Source organism: Panicum virgatum, chromosome 3K (genome assembly GCF_016808335.1).
Source record: "Panicum virgatum strain AP13 chromosome 3K, P.virgatum_v5, whole genome shotgun sequence".
Classification (NCBI taxonomy): Eukaryota; Viridiplantae; Streptophyta; class Magnoliopsida; order Poales; family Poaceae; genus Panicum; species Panicum virgatum.
In genome coordinates, this window is record NC_053138.1 from 7,016,311 (window position 1) to 7,034,803 (window position 18,493).

General features: G+C 48.5%; 1 protein-coding gene across 1 annotated transcript; it reads left to right on the plus strand.

Annotated features, from left to right (window-relative positions):
• Positions 1-3,284: 3,284 nt before the first annotated feature.
• On the plus strand, positions 3,285-5,882 carry LOC120697177 (50S ribosomal protein L27-like). Its single transcript, XM_039980319.1, has 4 exons — positions 3,285-3,441; positions 4,859-4,956; positions 5,045-5,166; positions 5,364-5,882. Exons 2-4 carry the CDS (start codon positions 4,878-4,880, stop codon positions 5,601-5,603), a joined length of 441 nt encoding a protein of 146 aa, XP_039836253.1. The 5' UTR covers positions 3,285-3,441; positions 4,859-4,877; the 3' UTR covers positions 5,604-5,882.
• Positions 5,883-18,493: the final 12,611 nt, after the last annotated feature.

Consider the following 18,493-nt stretch of genomic DNA (forward strand, 5'->3'; position numbering starts at 1 on the left):
CTTCTTGTTAAATCTCGGACTTATATATATAACTAAGCGGGGTACGAGGGCAGCTCAAACTGAGACAAAATTCCGTTATCTCGAGTAATTTTTATTTCGTAAAAAATACGAGTCTAACACTATTCGACGAGTTGAACCTTCCTCGACAGCCATGTCCTGATGTCCACCAGCCAGCATTACTGACCAAACTAAGTTCTTGTCCGTCCTCTATTTCTGTGATGATGAACTCTGTACGAAGAAGCATCAATGCGTGTGGTGGTTGTTTGGTCAATAATGGATCCCTGACTGACACACTGAGACTTTGGGTTGGTTCAGTTAAGCAGCATTGTAAGATACTCAGATGCGTATGCGTTGGTTCAGTCAAGAGGCTGTTATTACCATCCGGACTCACTATTGAGGCACGAAATCACGCCTGGAGTTAGGAGCTAGGCTAGGGATTGAAACATAAGAAAACAGAAAAATAGATATCCGAATCCATCTCTATCCTAGGGGATGAAAACTAGAAGAAAATATGAAGATGGATATTCGAGATATTCAAATCCATTTCCGTAAGTATCCGATTCGTTTCCATTCTTAAGCGAGGCTAGGTTGCCGTTTCTACGGTCGTTGGATTGCGGCGGATCCGGCCGTCCCTAAGCAACCAGCAGGTGCGTGGAATTTCGCAAAAAAGAAAAAAAAACTCCTTGTTTGCCGAATTGAACATGCAGTCCTTAAGCTCATGTTCAAAATTTTCAACAAGAAGTAAAGAAAATTCGAAATCGACGACACTTTTGCAAAGGGACCTGGTCAGGGGGAGAGGGCTCTTCAGATAATAATCGGTGGAGAGCCACTACCCTAACATGCTATATGTTGCATGTGAGCCATGATAATCACATGCATATTAATTTAACTTTAAAAAATCAATAATTCTCCAACCACACATCCAAATCAAAATTCTATTATGGTATTATGTTCGTTTTACCAAGTACTTCAAATCAAAATCCTACTTGAGTATGTTTTGCTCAAAGTGGTGAAGTTACTTTTTCAAAAACAAACCTTACTTCATCTGCCATATAACTTAGTCGCAAGTTACTTAACATCAATATTATTATGTACACTATTGACAAGTTACTTCCTATCACAAACCAGGAAGTTATTTTTTTCTAAAATTCATATGCAACAATGTTACTTTTCTTAACTTTCATGGAGTATAAAAATTCGTATGCTACAAGTTCTGCGGCCTAACAATTTGCTCAGTCACAAGGGGGGCTCCTATTTATATTGTGGAAGATAAATAAGACATTAATCTTTAAAGTCCACTTTGGCCCAATTATCTGCTACAAATATATTTAATATTTTATTAGAACTAATTTAACATTTAGTTAAACATGTTCAACATTGGCTTCCAAAATGTTGAAACTGTGAAGATAAAATGTTGAAATTGAAAGCATAAAATATTGAAAATGCCGAAATGGAAATGTTGAAGGTTTTTTGTCCGGCGAGCTGGGTGTTTCTTCTCCAGCGTCGGCGTGCGCGGGCGAGGCGAGGCGAGGCGCGACGCGCAGCGCAGCAGCTGCGGCGGCGGCAGCAGAAGCACGCAGCAGCGGCAGCGTGCGGCAGCAGCGCGGCGCGCGCGGCTGGCAGGCGCAGCACCGCGGCAGTAGCGCACAGCAGGCAGGCGCAGCAGCACCGCGGCGCGCGAGGCAGGCTGGCGCAGTAGCAGCACGCGGCAAGCGGGTGCGGCGCTCGCGCGACGCGGCGGCGCAGCGTGGGGTCAGACGCGGCGGCAGCGCATGGTGAGAGAGAGATTTGGAGGAGAGTTAGGGTTGAGAAGGTCCAACGGTTGAGATGGTTTGCACGAATCTTAAATATTGGAGAGTAAAGAAGAAAAAATCTTATAGGATTTGTGGTCACAAGGCCCTGCCCTATCATGGGCCGGACGAACATCCAGCCCATGCAGGTTTTGGGCTGGGCTGGGTGCGGTGGCGGTCCTGTTCCGGAAAACCTATATATCTTCCGGAAGTTAATATCTTATATAATTTCCGCTTTGAGATTCACGTATGTATAAATCCAGTGGCCATAAAATAAGCTGGGCTGCTGATTAGTCATGTGAGCGCGGGCGCAGGAAGAGAACACATGCCCTCGTGAGACTGTCTCCAAGAACGAGAGGCAAACGCAAATATAGGTCCCGCATAGTGTTTTGCGTGGCGAAATCGTCTTCCAACGGGTGACCCAAAAGCGATACGCATTTTGCCTGCCGTCGAACTCGAGACCCAGAAGTGCGTCGCCTCTCTCCTAGCTACGCAAATGGCTGGCGACTTGTGGTGGGCCCAGTGGAGGCACGGCCGGCGAGGCGAGGATGGTCGCCGGCGAGGCGTGGACGGTCGCCGGCGGAGGTCGCACACGGCAAGGGGGAGGCGGAGGTGGTGGAGGGGGGCCATGCTCGTTGTCGCCGCCGCCGTCGTTGTCGCAGATGACCGGAATCGACCGGATCCGCCCGCAGATGACCGGAAGGGGAGAGAGGACGCGCGTGCGCCGCCGGAGAGTAGCAGGGGAGACAGGCGGCGCTCGCGCGGTGGGGAAGGCGGCGCTCGGGCTTCGTTTTTGCGTCGCCTGTTGGAGTGCGGCAATTTTGGGTGCCGTGCTCGTCGCCTGTGCGTGACCCAAACTGGCCAAATAGGTCTCGGTTTGGGTTCGCTTTGTTGGAGATAGCCTGAGTCCTGACGCATGCGTGCAATGAGAAGTCAGATGTCCCTTTTGAGTTTGAAACTTTGGCTTTAATTTTCTTTCAAACCGTAAGTTTGTTTTAGATTCCGTTTGAACCACTGTATTATTTGGAATTTTTGCAACAGAACAAGATCCAATATGAATATATTTTGACTTGTCGAACTTTTTTTGAAAATTCAACATTCCAATTAAAACGCTTCGACATTTTAAATATGTATGTTCAACATTGTAGATATACTGCATCAATATTTCCATGTAAAATATTGAAATAGTTCATTAGAATTGTTGAACTAGATTTTGTTTTATGTTGACTCTGGTGGCTTAAAATGTTGACCATACCAATTAAATATTTTAAACATGCTAGGTCATAAATATTTATAACAAAAATTATGAATCATGGTCGCATTAAGGGAAAAAAAAAGCAAATAAAGCTTACCCACCGGCAGCCTATCCTCATGCCATCTTATGAATTCTGCTCCTGCGTGATGTGTGATGTCAACTACGCAGTGCTCGACTCTGACAGGCTATGGTGGCATGCAGGGATGTAAATATATGGTTGTGGGCTTAATGGGCTTTGAAGATATATCTCTTAACCATCTTCTGGAAGAAGCATAGGAACCCCCGTCCCGTTCCTTCTCCCCGCCGCCGCCGCCGCCTTTGCAGTTGCAGCAGGCTCGTCCTCCGCCACCGCGCGCGCCGGCAGGCACCGCCACTTGATCCGCGATCCACACGCAGGTATTCGCCAAACCTCCTTATTCCGGGTTCGACCCGCTGCTTCCCTATTCCGTTCCGATGCCCCCGTGCGGGGGCTGCCCGATCTCGCGCGGCGCCGCGTCCGTGCCTGATGCGGCCACTAGCCACCACCTGCTCGGTGAAATGCCTCCTAGGCGCGAACGCCGCTGGTGGCGTGCTGCCCCCTTGCGTTGCCTCCTCTTCCGACCCAAGCGATCGTCACTGCTTTATGGGCTACTTCTGAACTGAACGATGGTTTTATTGAATGAATGCATGATTCGGCATTCAAGGAGCTACCCTAGGAATCATTAGAGCTACACCTTTTGATTTCTCGAAACATTTCCTCATGGCTGCATTTCAGTGGATTCCTTCAGATGTGATTACTCGATGGAATTGGTTAACATGTTCTTGGTTTTCGCTCTTAATTCCAAACAACTGGTACTGATTTCGAATAACCTTAAACTTTTCCTTGTGTGCCTGTTCAGAACGTCCAAAGCTACACATATAGCTTGTGGGGAGGTTATGACGCTATGAAACGCTAGTCCTTGTATTTATGTATTTAATATTTACTTTTTGGACAAAGTGGTTTTCATTTTACTACAAAATATCAAGAATATGAAAATATTTGTTGTTACAAAAGAAAACTTGCGGTCCTATCCCAGCAAAACCTATCGTTCTGTATGAATAGATTCTTTGTTGATTTAGGACTAATTGAGAACTTGCAGTACAAAATGCATCATTATAGGCTGCTGCCTTCAAGCAGTTCCTGATATTGCATCTACCTCTATATTGCATCGTTGTTCATTAATAATGAAGCTATATCATGGATGTCTCCCAAAATTACTACGAACTGGCATTTACTATTGTTCTGTCATTTTCATTGAAATTTGTTAGAGCTCTGTATTACTCGGTCATCTTAACTAGGTCCAGTAATGAAAGAAACAGTATACTAATCTCCTTTCTTTAAAAAATTTACCAATCTAGTCTTTTACGGACATATTATCAATAATTTATATATTCAGAAGCTTATGATTCAGTAGTTTGTTGTTCCTTTCTTGGTCAAATGGAAGATAGTAGATAGACATGTGATGATCTTTGCAGTTTCTCAATATGCTCTGTGTTTTGAATGCCTTGCTTGCTGCATCTACTTTTGCTGACAGTGAAAAAAGTTGTGCAAATGGAAAAACAATTTAGGAGAAATACTAAGGTTTCGTTTATCATATTTAAGTGGGGAGCCTAGTTTTGACATTACAGGCTGAGACCTAGGCTTTATAAAAGACAAACCAAAGCACCAAAATGACTGCAGTTGACGAAGTTGGAAATCTGATGATGCCTGCCTGTACTTAGATTTCTTATCCAATACTTTCATGTGCCTTTACAGACTAAGACTATAGTTTAACAAAATCATTCATGACTGCAGGTGGCTTCTGGCAAGCAAAATGGCTTTCTCATCGGTTTTCAGGAGAGTGAATGTCAAAGAACTGATCTCGAATGCTTCGGTGTATGCTAGCGCAACAGGTGATAATGTGTGTGCAGTTGGTGTGACCCATACTTTTCTTCCATTCTGAACAAGTATTTTACCTGCCTGAGGTATGCTTGATTCCAGAATCTTCTGGAGGAATGAGCTTGGTGTTTAGACGCTGGGCCACCAAGAAGACTGCTGGATCGACAAAAAATGGCCGTGACTCCAATCCCAAGTACCTGGGTGTCAAGAAGTTCGGTGGAGAGGTACACCCTTTGTATAATTTTTACTCCATGACATTGATGAGATTCAAGAATAACTTTGTTAATTGCATCAATTGTTACCATTTGGAGCCTTTAGGTGCCATATTGATACTCGTTTTCTGAATAACTTTCATACATAGGAATTGATCTGATGCTATTAGTCTGTTAATTGATGGGGTACATTTGTGTTAATTTTCCAGAAAGTAGAACCGGGAAACATTATTGTTCGCCAAAGAGGAACGCGCTTCCACCCTGGGAACTATGTTGGCATTGGCAAGGATCACACTCTCTTCTGCCTGAAGGAAGGCCATGTTCGGTTCGAGCGCAACAAACTGACCGGCAGGAAATGGGTTCATGTTGACCCTGTGGCTGGTCATGTGCTCCACCCTGTCTATGCCAGTGGCTCGACTACTGCAGTTGACCTGGATGCACAGTTGTAGCGACTATGCAGTTGCTTATGCTCTTCCAACGGATTTGCCGCTCCTATGCTTGTCATCAGAACCACCAAGTGCCTCTCATTACACAATGCAACTTGTTCCAGCAAAGATGCTTGTAAGAAATGCTGCTAGAAGTAGCTTCACTGAGGAGCAGAAAATTTGAGCTTGGTTAATGTTCCTTTTTTAACATCACTTGAGACGCAATGTTGGTTAGTTCCATGTCTATGTGGAAGTGTTGATTACTTGTGGACTGGAATTTTGTCATTCGGTGCATTTTTGGAACCATGAGCGATCAACTAGTGGTGGTCAAATGACTTTTTTTTTTGGTTCACAAGAACCTCAAGCTCAAACTTACACATCAAAGACAATATAATTGGTTTCATATTAGAAAACATAAATGCCATATAATTTGCAGTGACGAGTCAAGAGGCCTAGTTTAAGTTATGCGAGACCCTGTAGTTGACTCTGAGATGCTAACATCTGCTATGTTAAAGTGGGAATATATCTAGTGCAAACCACAGTTTTGTGAAAATTCGTACAAACTATGACAAAAAAATCGTCTAAATTCACACAAAAAATCACACATCTAGTTGATATGATGGTACACAATCTTGTAAAATATCTTGTCCAAACTCGACTTCGTCTGTGAGATATAAAAAGAACAAATTTCAAGCCAGGAAGTTGTCCAAATGATTTGTTAGAAATTTGTTATTTTTTGTAACACCCCTGTGTTAATCGTGCTCGCTAATCACGAGTTAATTCGCTAATTGTGGACTCAATTCATCGTTAACGCTAATCGCGTTCGCTTAGTAAACATCTAATTAGCTATGTTCGATCTCGTTTTTGTCCTTGATCCGAGCCTCAAATCGATTTTCGCCCAAAACGAAAGTTGTAGATCTTTTCTTCCTCTACAACTGTTATTTTGGCCAAATTTCAAGTTGTTATATGAAATTTGGAGTTTTAGCGAGTCAAACTGGAGTCAAAAATCGTTCAGCGAGTAAACAGTAGTCTCCAGTGCTTCTACTGTGAAGCTCCCGACGCCATACCGCCGCTGGTCGCCGGCGAGTGCGTCCACGCGTCGGCAATCGCGCTCGACCTCGGCGTCTGAGTGCCGCTCTTAGCCACGCGGACGCCCTCGAACCTTCCTGTCCCGTCCTTCCCTTCCATCCCCATCCTCGGGCTCGCTCGGAGCTAGGTCGAGCAGAGTCGCCGCCGTCCGCCGCGCCGGCCACGGCTCACCACCCCGCCTCGATTCGTCGCACCCCGAGCTGCACAGCCTCGCCGTCCACCCCCTCCGACCCTCCACGAGCGCAACCGTGCGCAAACCCGGCCGAAATCGAGCACAGACGCCGTCCACCACCGCTATTCCGTCGAGCTTCGCCATCGCCGTCGAGCTCCTTTCCCCGGCCATCCTCCGCCCCAAATCGACCCAGGTGAGCTCAATCGCGGCCTCCTCCTACTCCCCGACCTATTCCTCACCCGAATCGGCGCCGCCGCCGTCGAATCGAAGCCGCGCCGCCCGCCGCCCGCGCACGCCGCCGGACCTCCCTGCGCCTCCCCGTGCGCCGCTGCCGCGCGCCCTAGGGCCGCCTAGAACTCCTGGCCGCGCTGCCGCCCGCCTCCGCCGCCGACCGGCCCTGATCGGGCCGGAACGCCGCCGCCGCCGTTGCCCTATCCCCTGCGCCGCCGCTAGCCGCGATGCGCGCGCGCCCCCCTGCGCCGCCGCGGGCGCCGGCTCCGCCGAGCTGCTGAGCAGCGGGCGGGCCAGGACGCCGCCGCCGCGGTGCTGGCCGCCCCACCGGCCACGGCCGTGGCGCACGGCGCGCGTAAAGCAGAGGAGTGGGGGCGGGCTGGCCCACTGCCATGTGGGGCCCGGCTGTCAGCCCCCCCTTCATGTTTTCCATTTCTATTATGCGGCTGATAGTTTTAAATTGCATAAAAATTCATAGAAAATTTCTAAAAATGCAAAGTAAATTTTGTTAGGTTTCTAAAACTGAGATCTTTAGAAGAAAAATAGCTGTGCAGAGCAATTGTCACTTTTGCTCTGATGAAAATTCAATTTGTGTTTAACCTAGTTTATTTTGTACCACTTGTTCTGTGGCTCTAAAAATTATGAAAAATTTGCAGTGCCTTTATCCATGCATGTGTAATCCACTGTAAAATTTTCAGAAGCATAGCCTATGTGCTTGGTTGTGCATCTGTTAGTGTTTGTTTTCCTTTTCTAGGGCTAAAAGAAATGTGTTTCTATATCAATAAATGTTAGAAAAATTTGGGTGGCATGCTTACTGCTTTCAAGTTAAGTTGGTAAATTATTGTGCTAGAGCTTGTAGGCAAGTTAGGGTTTTTACTTATAAATTGCCCTAGTTATGCTCTTTTCCTTATTTAATGTGGTAGTTAATTTGTTTCATGCATGCAAAACAAATTCCTGTTTTAATCCATGCTACCCTAAGCCGTTTTAGTAGTTATTATTTTCGATGGAAACACTTCAGGCTAAAATGAGTTGATCTTTGCATCGCATCGTAAGTGCTCATACATTGCACTGTGTTCTAATTGTTGCATGGCATATTTTTATTCGTGTAGACTCCGCGAACGCAGCTGTCCACGAGCTAGTTGCTGAGCCGGTCCAGGAGCCACGAGCAGAAGAGCAGCTGGAGAACGCCGTTGAGCCCGCTCCAGAAGATTTCGTTAACCCCGCTGACCTGCAAGGCAAGCCCCGGAGCATAACCATAATTTAAATTATTCATTACTTATTTAAGTATTTGTGCATTTATGTTCTAGGAGTTGAATGGAACCATAGTATGCATGTTTTCCCTAGGTACCGTGGGCCTATACTAGTATGCAGGTGTCGATAGAAATGCTCTGCTAAATAGGATTTCGGTAGAAGTCGAGTGATTACTGTCACTCGCGAGTTTAGGATCTTGATCCCTTAGCTTTGGCTTTGAAATGAATTGATGAGTAAAGAGAAATGGAGACCGGGCGGAAATGAGTTGGAATAATGGTATAGGTTGGATGAAAAGAAATCTCCGCCTGTGTCGCTTGAGGACCGTTCCGTTGTTGGCAGTGTTGATCGAGGATTGAACAGTACTAACCACATACCGGAAGTAGGAGGTAGTCGAAACCGGTAAGCTGTGTACCACTTTACAGCGGTGATTTGAATTCCGTCATGCTACGCTGGGCGTGGGAGTTGGCGGGTGTTGGATAGGATGCCGCCTCCGGGTTCTCCGGGAGTTCACCGCGAGGGGCCCATCACCTGGGTTTTAGCAGGTGTAGTTCAGATGCCGTGGTAATGTGGAAACAGTTGACGCGCATGGCCCGACGGGGCTTACATGTGTCGTGTGAGTTAGGTCCACCTTGCAAGGTTAAATCGGATCGATTCGCCGTGACTCGCGGTTATGAGAGCCTTGATCTCTTTGTCACATCGTAGTAAAGATTTGGAATGATGATGATATAATGATGACACTCTGTAAAGTTTGATAAGATCAACCATGCTTGCTCTAGATGTAAGGCAAATCTAGTTGGCACTTGATAAACTTAAATTGAGCTAAAATATTGAAAGTAAGGATTCATTAGTAGTAGCCTTTCAGCAAAACAAACTCCAGAGCCAAAAAGCTTTGCATGTCTAGATAATGGGCTAAGTATACCCAGAGTCGGGTAAGCCTTACTGAGTATTAGTATACTCAAGGTTGTTGTTGAAACCTTTTAAGCAGGTTGTGTTCCCGCTGACTTCGAGGAGATCTGTGCGTCCTGGATTGGACAGCCGCTTCCTCTGGGTTGGACCGTCGAGTGGGCCCCGTCTTCTCCGTGAAGATTGGGCAGGTTGGCATCACATCGGTGGGCAGGATGTGGAGCTCACCCTTTTATCGTCGTCGTGGCTATCGTATTGTATTTCGAACTCAGTTTTAAACTTCCGCTGTGCGTTTGAACTCTGTTGTTTGTATTTAAACCTTTTATGTAAAACCGGTGTTGTAAATTAATTTGAAAACTTCTGTGCGCTGGTATCACCTGTGCTCGTCTTCGTACGGGTCTAAGTGCAATTGTGATCCTGGAGTACAGTAGTTTAATCGGGATTTTACCCGACAGCCTGTCAGGTTACACCGTTTTACGTGCACAGTAACCTGATTAAGTATTAAGATGATGGTTAGTGCATTTAAGCCGGTTTAATTTGGACGGTGCTGCTACATTTTTATATCTCACAAACGAAGTCGAATTTGTACAAAATATTTTACAAAGTTGTTTATCATCATATCATCTACATGTGTGATTTTTTTGATGGATTTAGATGATTTTTTTGACGTGGTTTGTATGAGTTTTCACGAAACTGTGGTTTGCACTAGATATGTTCCCAAAACAATTGGGAACATATCTATTGCAACCACAGCTTCGTGAAAATTCGTGCAAACTATGATAAAAAAAGTCGTCTAAATTCACAAAAAAATCACACATCTAGTTGATATGATGGTACACAATTTTATAAAATATCTTTTCCAAACTCGACTTCGTCTATGAGATATAAAAAGAACAAATTTCAAGCTAGGAAGTTGTCCAGCTTAGAAATTTATTATTTTTATATCTCACAAACGAAGTCGAGTTTGTACAAGATATTTTACAAAGTTGTTTATCATCATATCATATATATGTGTGATTTTTTTGGTGAATTTAGATGATTTTTTTACGTGGTTTGTACGGGTTTTCACGAAGCTGTGTTTTGCTCTAGATATGTTCTCAAAACAAATGGGAACATATCTAGTGCAAACCACAACTTCGTGAGAAACCGTGCAAACTATAATAAAAAAGTCGTCTAAATTCACAAAAAAAATCACACATCTAGTTGATATTATGGTGCACAATCTTGTAAAATATCTTGTTCAAACTCGACTTCGTCTGTGATATATAAAAAGAACAAATTTCAAGCCAGGAAGTTGTCCAGATGATTTGTTAGAAATTTGTTATTTTTATATTTCACAAACAAAGTCGATTTTGTACAAAATATTTATAAAGTTGTTTATCATCATATCATCTACATGTGTGATTTTTTTAATAAATTTAGATGATTTTTTGACATAATTTGTACGAGTTTTCACGAATTTCAACGTCCGGCGTTCCTCGTCGCGCGCAGCGTACGGAGGCGCCCGGAGCGCCGCCGGCTACCGTTCTGCGCGCCCGGCGACAGGACCTGCACGTTTCCCGCAGCTGCGCGAGAGCAGCGCGCCGCTGATGGGGGGCCTCTGCCCGGTGCCCGGCGTGGCGCGCCACCGGAATGCGCGAGCTCTTCGGCGGCGGCGGCGAAAGAGCTTGGAAACTACGAGTGGCGGAGGGGCTCTTCGACAAGGCCGCCGCCAGAGCGACGGCCGCGGCGTCCGGTGCAGGGTGTCGAGCGAGGATGGGCGCCGGGGAGATGATGGATGGACATGGAGGCGTTCAAGACGCCGGCGGACGTGCTCAGCGCCTTAGTCACCCGTTGCGTTAACGCTGGCATGCGCTCGCGCCGCAGGAAGTACGGTTGGCGGCGACAAGCGTGGTCTCCTGCTTCTGCCGAGGACATGACGTCGGCTGTCTGCGCACTGCGTTGCGTTGCGTTGAGGTTTGCTCATCAGTCCTCGGCGAGGGTCCCGGCAGCAGGATGGTGCGCGAAGACCGTGTTCCGGCTCGACGCCGCTGCGGCCGTGCGGTTCAGCGCCCGCGTGCTCACTGGCGCCGCTCGCCTCGCGGAGGAGAAGCCGGCGCCGGGGCGCCTGGACTGCGAGCTCGAGCTTCGCCCGATTGCACCACACCAATCATTCGTTCCCCTTCTCGTCATGTGATGAGGAACAGAGACCGCCGGTGCTCGGCGGGGCAGAGCACGACGTGCCCAGCTAGCCTGCTTCCTTCCCGGGCGGCGCCGGGAAGCTCTCTGGACTGCTGGAAACGAGACCTAGAACTCTACTCTCTCACGCACGAGCGGAGGAGGAAGATGAACAGTGCACTTGCACAACAATGGCGACGAACGCCCCGGCCGCCACACAGCCTATATGTTGGCACTTTGATTGATAAAATGGACTCGACTCAACCTAGAACACAAGGATTACAAGACCATATATAGACCTAGACACCACAGCTCCCACGCCACCACACTCCGGCTCGCACTGCGCCCACGCTCGCACGTTCCTGGCGACCCGGCCTTCTCCACGTTCTGAGCAACAACTCCATACAAGAATCGGTCTCCATCCTCTTCCGCGCGCCAGACTTTGCCTTGATAACTGGAGCTCTTTTCTTTGTAATTAATGTAAATTCTTGTACTATTGTATTTTTTCTCTTAGCCAGCTGCGTCTGGATTTCCTCTGCTCTCCCCCCGTGTACCCACTGGCGGAGCCTCTTGTAGGCCAACCTAGGTCCCGGCCTCCCTTCCTCCCAAAAAAATTATGAGACTTTAGTTTACTTTGCTAGTCCGCTTATTACAAGCAACTCACGTATCCGAGTTCATCTATGAATCTTGCAGGACTATTCAGAGAGGACCACGTGTAATCATGTCTATTGTTTTTCTTGCATTTTGCATCGTTTGACTGTGATTGCTGGATAATGCGTCGCGACGCTCTCTTTTCATTGTATTAGCTAGCTGTTGCTACCTCACTGGCTGCGGAGCTCGCTGGGTACTGTCGCCTGGACATAGGAAGAAGAGCACATGGCTTCTAAAGGACTACAACTAGTCCCTTTGTTGATTCTTTTCTAAAACTTAACCTTGCAAGTTCATAGATTCATAGTTTGTGGCTGATAACTTGATTTTTTATGCTAATTGCTACCCTCAAAAACTTAGGTAGCTAGGTTTATATTATTTGATGCCTCACGCATACTTATCTAATACCATCGCCAAACTTTCTCTCCATTGCGCTCTAGGGCGCCATGACATGTGATACTTAAAATTTGTCTGCGGTGCGGCATGTCGGCTCTTTGAACTTAAACCTTCACAAATTAGCTCCCCTTAATTTTATCTCACGCTCCGCCACTGAGTGTATCCCTTTTTGTTCTTGGCATATATGGTTCAGGCTGGCCCCATCGGGCCCGCCGTAGTTCCGGTCAAAATCCGCTAGCCAAGGGGCGCCCATAACGCTGCCTCCGCGATCCTCCCTGATTGACTTGGTCTTCCTTGGTTGCAACAGACAGACGAGCGCGCGCCGCACACGAGCTCGCCGCGCCTGGGACACGGCCACACCGGCAACCAACCTGATGCGCCTTCATTCTTGCAGCTGGACCCGAACTCGTGCACCAGTGAGCATCCTAACTATGGACTCGATCGATCCTACAGACCTAACAGACTCAAACGCGAACGCCTCCCGCGCACACACGTGACGTTCTCGACACGGACACGACACGCACACGCCACAGCCACACCATGGCGTGGTTTATTCCAACATGGACCAAGCTCGACGCCGCGCATCCTGCTTTCCTGCAGCCGGCAGGGGATGAGGATGAAGGGGAACGAACGGGGGTCAGGCGCGCGAGGACGGTGGACAGCACTCCGTGCTGGCAACTGGTCAGACCAATCCTGGCCGCACGAGGCCGATCTGACGACCAGGAGAGCCCGGGGTGGACGGTATTTCATTTACCGTCCACCCCGGACGGTAACCCGTCCGCCCAACGTCCGGAGGCGACCGGACCTGCACGTTCCCGTGGTTGCTCTTGTCTTGCACGGCATGCCGGTGCCGGTGAGGTCCGTGGTTGCTCTTGTCTTGCGCGGCATGCCGGTGCCGGTGATGTCGTTGATGGGAGCCCGGAGCCCCTGCCCGGTCCATGCCGGAGCCCGGCGCACGCGTTTGCGTGGAGCGGGATGGGGGCACTCGAGCTCTGCGACGACGACAGAAACGGAGCTTGGAACCACACGGGCGGGAAGCGCTCCTCGACGTGGCCGTCGGAGCGACGGTCGCCGCCGGCCGGTGCAGGACTGCAGGCTGTCGCGGGCGCGGTCGCGCGGATGGGTGTCCGAGGAGATGACGATGGAGACACGGAGGCGTTAGTTCGAGACGCGGGCGGACGTGCGCAGCCCCGCTGAGTTAACGCCGCCGTGTGGCCTCGGCGGACTGTCGCCGGCGGCGAGCATGAAGCGTCGTCTTCTGCTTATCTGCCTAGGGAGGTGCCTGATGCCCTGATGAGGATAGACGACGAGGAGTCGACGACATTCCTCTCTGATTTGCTGCTTTTACATCTTTTGCTTTCTGCATTTTGTAGTCCTCCACAACACATGGCAATGCATCGGACTGGTATCCTCTAATAGTCTAATTTGGATGACTACAATTCTGGTCTAATTAAATCAAGTCATTTGAAAAAACAGATTTCTTGCCATGACGGCAATTGAAAAATTAAGAGCAAGAAAACAATCCAGACTAACCTTCATCAGAGCAGGGGATGCTAATTCAAAATTTTTCTTCCCGGGAGTTAATGGTAGAAGAAGGAAGAATTTATACAAAGCTTGAGAACACAGCAAGGAGTAGTACATCTTCAGGAGGATAAAGAGAAGGCCGTGCATGAACACTTTACTGATTTGCTAGGTATTTTCAAGACCAGGGGTGTGTTTAGATCCCACAAAATTTCCAAACTTTCCATCACATCCCCTATCACATCGAAACATTAAATATAACAAATGACCCATACATGGAGTATTAAATATAGTTAAATAAAAAACTAATTGCATAGTTTTGATGTACGTTGCGAGACGAATCTTTTGAGCCTAGTTAGGTCATGGTAGGACAATATTTACCACAAACAAACGAAAAGTGTTACAGTGTGCTACATGGGCAACACTTCAACTTGCTAAATTCTGCTCACATTGTTCTCATTCCAAAATCTGAAGATGCTTCTGATCTATCACATTACAGACCAATCAGCTTGACTAGTAGCATTGCAAAAAATTTCTCTAAGATGTTAGCACTCAGGTTAGCAAAGAACTTGGACTCCTTAGTATCAAGAAATCAAAATGCTTTTATCAGAAGGAGGAGCATTCATGATAATTTTCTGTACACACATAATCTCATAAGAGCTTTGCATAAGGCCGGTAGACCTTCACTTTTTCTCAAGATAGACATTGCTAAGGCCTTTGACACGGTGAGATGGGATTACTTGCTGAAAGTGCTAGAAAAGTTAGGATTTGGCCACAAATGGAGAAGCTGGATCTCTATGCTTCTGTCAACAGCCACATCCTCGGTTCTACTCAATGGAGGACAAAGTAGGAACTTCAAGCACATGGCTGGCTTAAGACAGGGAGACCCTTTGTCTCCAATGCTTTTCATTCTAGCACTTGAACCTTTGCAACACTTGCTGGCTGTGGAGGAAGCATCTTCAAATGTCACCAATTCAGGCTAACATGGCCAAGATAAGAATTAGCCTGTATGCTGATGCTGCTGCAGTTTTTGTAAACCCAGTGAAAGAAGAGATTGATGTGATCAAGGAAGTTTTTCTTGCTTTTGGTAATGCATCTGGGCTAAAGGTGAACTTAGGAAAAAGTGTTATCTATCCCATCAGGTGTGAGAATCTTGATCTTGAGGAGGTCATGCAGAACTTTCCCTGCCAGATTAAATCTTTTCCTTGCAAGTACCTTGGCCTGCCACTGAGTACAAGATGTCTAAAAAGAATTGAAGTACAACCTTTGATTGATAAAATTACTTCTAGACTTCCAACTTGGAAAGGGAAATTACTGAATAAAGCAGGTCGCCTGACCTTGGTGAGGTCTGTTCTTACTGCAGTGCCAATTTACTTCCTCACTGTTTTTGCTCTTCGAAAATGGGCTTTGAAGAAAATAGATAGGCTGAGAAGATCTTTCTTATGGAGAGGAGCAGAAGAGGCGCATGGTGCACATTGTTTGGTCAGGTGGAAGCAGGTTTTATTGCCAAAGCAGCTGGGAGGACTTGGGCTGCTGGATCTGAATTGCTTTGGAAGGGCCTTGCGGCTCAGGTGGTTGTGGTTTGCCTGGACTGAACCTGAAAGGCCTTGGGTTGGCTCTGCACCACCATATGATGAGGTGGATAAACAGCTTTTCAGGGTGGGCACTTATGTTCAGCTTGGAGATGGAAACAAAGATACTTTCTGGGATTGTAGTTGGCTAAATGGAAGGGCCCCTAGGGATATTGCACCTGGCCTATTTAAGTTGGCATGGAGGAAGAATAGAACTGTAAAGGAAGACATCACTGATCAACAATGGACAAGGGGACTGTGGAAAATGGATTCAGTTGAGCTTATGGCACAGTTTGTGTTTCTTTGGGATGCTGTGCAACAAATTCATTTATCGCCTGACGAGATCTTTTGGAGATGGTCGGCTAATGGAGCTTATACCTCCAAGTCTGCTTACCTTGCACAGTTCAAGGGAACTTTTTGTACATTTGATGCTGATGCCATCTGGCATGCACATGCTGAAGGCAAACACAGGTTCTTTGCCTGGCTTCTTGTCCAGAGTTAAGTACTGACAACCGACAATTTGGTCGCTAGAAACTGGCCTTGTGATCCTATTTGCACCTTGTGTGATCAGACTTTTGAAACAGCGGCACACCTTTGTTTACACTGTTCTTATGCGAGGCAGGTTTGGGTTTCTGTGAGCAATTAGACGACAGGGGTAATACTGGTGCCGACTGACCAAGATGAAGGAGTTGACGAGTGGTGGAATCGGAGCTTGGCAGCTTTTACTGCAGCACAAAAGCGCTCGGCTGCAAAGATTTTGATGTACACATGCTGGAATTTGTGGAAGGAACGAAATCGGAGGGTTTTCGATCAAAAATGTCTTCAGCCGCACCAGGTGGTTCAATTGATCAAGGAAGAAGTTAACTTGAGAAGGGTAGCGTGTGGGACACCCATGTTGTTTTAGCTTTTCCATGTGTAGAGGAGGTCAAAAGTTTTATGTAATATTTAACTGTTGATGAACTCTTCCTTCTTAGGTCTTGTTTGGTTCCCTAGCATAAGCTGTGCTACGGAACTTTGACCATTAATTTCTAGTATTAAATGAAGACAGTTTGCAAAACTAACTCCACAATTCCTGTGCTACTTCATGAGAGGAATCTAACGAGGCATTTGACTACAAGATTAGAGGATGATTACTGTAGCATCAATGTAGCCAATTACAGATTTTTTGGCTCATTAGATTCGTCGCGCAAAATTGCATTGTTCTGTGAAAAGATTTTGCAAATAGACTTCGTTTAGGCCTCCATGCATGAAAAATTCATGGGGTAGTGTTCATAGCACAAAACAACCAAACGGGACTGCATAGGAAAAACTTCGTTGGGCCGCCATGCATTGGTAGTGCTCCTGCCTTGATTTCAAAAATGAAAAAGAAACATCAAGTCAACAAATCTGTCTGCTTCCTTCACTTCCAAAAAAAAAAGAGACAACTGATTCTCTCCTTCGCTTGGATAGTCAGCTCAGAGATAAAGACTTTGGTCTCCCCCCTTAATTGAGAATTGGGGGTTCGGTTCAGAAAATCAACAATTCAGATAAATGTAACTAATTTCGCGTTCCTCATCTCTGGCTCCGGCGCAGGCGTGCTCAGTGCCTCTGTGGCGCTGCTCGCCTTGCGCATACAGACGGCGCCGGCCGCAGGCACGAGCAATGTACGTGCGCTAGCCAGGTCACGGCGACCAACTGCGCCGGCGGGCCGGAGCCACACCGGAGCAGAGGCTGAGCACGGCGTCCTGCCGTCCTCAGATAGCCCGCCGCCTTCCCGGGCGGCGCCGGGTCGCTCTCGGCGCAGAGCTTCGCGCTGGGGCACGGCGGTCAGGCGCGCGAGGACGGTGGACACCAACCACTCCATGCCGGCAACCCGTCGGGTCGATCCTGGCCGCACGAGATCGATCCAACGACCACGAGGGCCCAAAAGGGGTGGACGGTATTTCATTTACCGTCCACCACCCCGGACGGTAAATCAAATACCGTCCGCCCAACGTCCGGCTCCTCGTCGCGCGCGGCGCACGGAGGCGCCCGGAATGCCGCCGGCAACCGTTCTACGCCCCCGGTGACCGGACCTGCACGTTACCGCAGCCGCGCGAGAGCGGCGCGCCGCTGATGGGAGGCCTCTGCCCAGTGCCGGCTTAACGGATCCATATCGGCGCCTGGCGTGGCGCGCCACCGGAATGCGCGAGCTCTGCGGCGGCGGCGAAAGAGCTTGGAAACTACGAGTTGGGGAGGCGGTCTTCGTCAAGGACGCCGCCTGAGCGACGGCCGCGGCGTCCGGTGAAGGGTGTCGCGCGAGGATGGGGATGGGCGCCGGGGAGAAGATGGGTGGACACGGAGGCGTTCAAGACGCCAGCGGACGTGCTCAGCGCCTTTAGTCCCCCGCTGCGTTAACGCCGGCATGCGCTCGCGCCGCAGGAAATACGGTCGGCGGCGACGAGCGTGGTCTCCTGCTTCTGCCGCGGACATGACGTCGGCTGTCTGTGCACTGCGTTGCGTTGCGTTGCGTTGCGGTGCGTTGAGGTCTGCTCATCAGACCTCGGCGAGGGTCCCGGCAGGATGGTGGGCGGCGACCGCGTTCTGGGCTGGCTCGACGCCGTCGCGGCCGTGCGGTTCGGCGCCCGCGTGCTCCCTGGCGCCGCTCGCCTCGCGCAGGAGAAGCCGGCGCCGGGGCGCCTGGACCACGAGCTCTCTGGATGAAGCTCGACGCCTGCAAGGGGATGAAGGGGACGGACGGTGGACAGCACTCCGTGCTGGCAACTGGTCAGATCAATCCTGGCCGCACGAGGCCGATCTGACGACCAGGAGAGCCCGGGGTGGACTGGATTTCATTTACCGTCCACCCCGGACGGTAAATCAAATACCGTCCGCCCAACGTCCGGCGTTCCTCGCCACGCGCGGCGTACGGAGGCGCCCGGAGCGCCGCCGGTTGCCGTTCTGCGCGCACGGCGACCGGACCTGCACGTTCCCGTGGTTGCTCTTGTCTTGCGCTG

What these genes read in the sequence shown, in the direction of transcription:
- LOC120697177 (XM_039980319.1), top strand. Translation starts at nt 4,878, where the DNA reads ATGGCTTTCTCATCGGTTTTCAGGAGAGTGAATGTCAAAGAACTGATC. An exon ending in GGTGTATGCTAGCGCAACAG is followed by an intron (nt 4,957 to 5,044) that starts GTGATAATGTGT and finishes GCTTGATTCCAG; the next exon opens with AATCTTCTGGAGGAATGAGC. An exon ending in TCAAGAAGTTCGGTGGAGAG is followed by an intron (nt 5,167 to 5,363) that starts GTACACCCTTTG and finishes TTAATTTTCCAG; the next exon opens with AAAGTAGAACCGGGAAACAT.